This window comes from Apium graveolens, unplaced genomic scaffold (genome assembly GCF_009905375.1).
Source record: "Apium graveolens cultivar Ventura unplaced genomic scaffold, ASM990537v1 ctg927, whole genome shotgun sequence".
NCBI lineage: Eukaryota > Viridiplantae > Streptophyta > Magnoliopsida > Apiales > Apiaceae > Apium > Apium graveolens.
Window position 1 is genome coordinate 65,556 of NW_027421866.1, and position 2,270 is coordinate 67,825.

The 2,270-nt window shown below is 33.9% G+C and overlaps 1 protein-coding gene across 1 annotated transcript; it reads left to right on the forward strand.

Moving 5' to 3' along the window:
- The first annotated feature begins 373 nt into the window (after positions 1–373).
- Positions 374–1,897, forward strand: LOC141705714 (uncharacterized). Its single transcript, XM_074508604.1, has 3 exons — positions 374–776; positions 1,083–1,478; positions 1,560–1,897. The coding sequence occupies exons 1-3, from the start codon at positions 374–376 to the stop codon at positions 1,895–1,897; spliced, it is 1,137 nt and encodes a 378-aa protein (XP_074364705.1).
- The last annotated feature ends 373 nt before the right edge of the window (positions 1,898–2,270 follow it).

A 2,270-nucleotide genomic window follows, 5' to 3' on the forward strand; every position in this document is an offset into this window, starting at 1 on the left:
TCTAAACTAGATTATGTGGTGGCAACTACTTACGCAATTTAATTTCTACCTCTTCTGTGTTATGCAATCATGTTATAAACACTCTTTTATAATTTTTATGTCAGTTACGGATTTGATTATTTGGATTCTAGTTATTGTTTCATGGAGTCATGATAATATTTTTTTAATGCTATTCATATTTGTTACAGGCTAAAAAATTCTTTGGCGGAGGAAGGATATGGATCGCTCATGGATAAATATACCCCATACGCTCTCAACTGAATATACAAATGGTAAGGATTTTATAAGTCTCGCGAAACAATCATTAGATTCAAAAGGAATGATAGTATGCCCTTGTACTCGATGTGTCAATAAAGAATTACAAAACCTTAAAATGATTAAGTTGCACTTGCTTACTAATGGGTTTTTAAGTACTTACAAGCGCTGGTACTATCATGGGGAACTAGTAGCTGACTTAAAAAATGAAACAACTTTTGATTCTCAAGTTAACAATGTGGAAGAAGAATACAATGATTTGGCTTCAGGTCTTAAAGACGCCATTGGTAGCGAGTATTTTGATATTGGTCCAACTGGTAATTTTGATGATAATTCTTCTTTTAATGTAAGCGATAAGTATAATGTCATATTTGAATCTCTTCACAAGCCTTTGTATGATAATTATAAAGATTATATTTTAAAGACGGTGGTAAAGTTGATAAATATTAAGGTGCTTAACAAGTTAACAGATAAAGCATTTGATGATATTTTAAAATGTTTTAAAGATATATTGCCCGAAGGTAATCACTGTCCAGAGAATTATTATCATACAAGGAAACTTCTTTGTGAAGTAGGCTTAGGATATGAGTAAATTGATGTTTGTCAATATGATTGTGCTCTGTTCTACGGTGAAAATGTAAATGATATATCATGTCTAGTGTGTAAGTCTAGTCGTTATGTACGAAATAAGATTCCACATAAATGACTTAGATGGTTCCCAGTGAAAGCTCGACTTAAGAGACTATTTAGTTCCAAACACACTTCTAAAGATATGTGATGGCATAAAGAAGTGTGTAAAGATGAATCTGGTATATTACGCCATCCAGCTGATGAGATGGCTTGGAAGCACTTTTATAACATTTACCTTCACTTTGCTATTGATTCCAGAAGCGTACAAATGGGATTGGCATCAGATGGATTTAACCCATTTTCAAATCTATCATCATCCTATAATTTGTGGCATGTGATATTGATTCCTTACAGTATGCCACCTTGGGCTTCCCCGAATGGTACAAACTACCTCATGTCGTTACTAATTCCTGGTCCGAAATCTCCCGGAAAAGATTATGATGTGTTTTTACAACCATTAATTAAAGAACTTAAAAAGTTACGGCATGGGATTGATGCATATGATTCATATGGTAGGCGTATATTTAAATTGAAAGCTGCGGTATTAGGAATAATTAATGATTTTCCTGCTTATGCGTACTTGTCTGGGTGGAGTACTGCTGGAAAATTAGCATGCCCTATTTGTTTAGAAGATACAAGATCTTGAAGAATAACTGGCAAAAAATGTTTTACAGAACATCGATGTTACTTGAGTGCTAATCATTCGTGGCGAAGGAGCAAAGATTATGATGGATCTAGTGAGTTGCGTGGTCCTCCAAGAACTTTTACTTGTGAAGATATTTTGAAGCAACTGGAAGAAGTTCATGTACGTACACCAGGTAAAGCACCAAAGAACTCATCTAGAAAATGTAAACGTGGAGCCAATGAATTAAACTGGAGTAAAAGAAGTATTCTTTTTGACTTGCCATATTGGTCAACACTCTTACTGCAGAATAATCTTGATGTCATGCATATAGAAAAAAATGTTTGTGATAACACTGTAGGCACACTTCTGGATATTGAGGGTAAATGAAAGGACAACTTGAAAGCACGTAAAGATTTGCAAGATCTCAACATTCGTGAAGAACTTTAATTAAAAAAGACAGCTTCTAATAAATATGAAAAACCTCACGCTAGTTACACTTTTACAAGAGAAGAATGCAAGAGTTTTTGTCAATTCATTCGCACAGTAAGATTACCGGACGGTTATGATTCAAATATAAGTCGATGCGTTACCAATAATAATAAGCTCAAAGGTATGAAAAGTCATGACTGTCATGTGTTACTTCACAAGATATTGCTTGTTGCTATATTTCCTTATCTAACGAGGAATATACGTGGCACTTTGATTGAGCTATGTCAATTTTTTCAAAATATTTGTGCTAAAACAATCCGAATTTTCGATA

What these genes read in the sequence shown, in the direction of transcription:
- LOC141705714 (XM_074508604.1), top strand. Translation starts at nt 374, where the DNA reads ATGATTAAGTTGCACTTGCTTACTAATGGGTTTTTAAGTACTTACAAG. An exon ending in TAAAGATATATTGCCCGAAG is followed by an intron (nt 777 to 1,082) that starts GTAATCACTGTC and finishes TACGCCATCCAG; the next exon opens with CTGATGAGATGGCTTGGAAG. An exon ending in TGCGTACTTGTCTGGGTGGA is followed by an intron (nt 1,479 to 1,559) that starts GTACTGCTGGAA and finishes AATGTTTTACAG; the next exon opens with AACATCGATGTTACTTGAGT.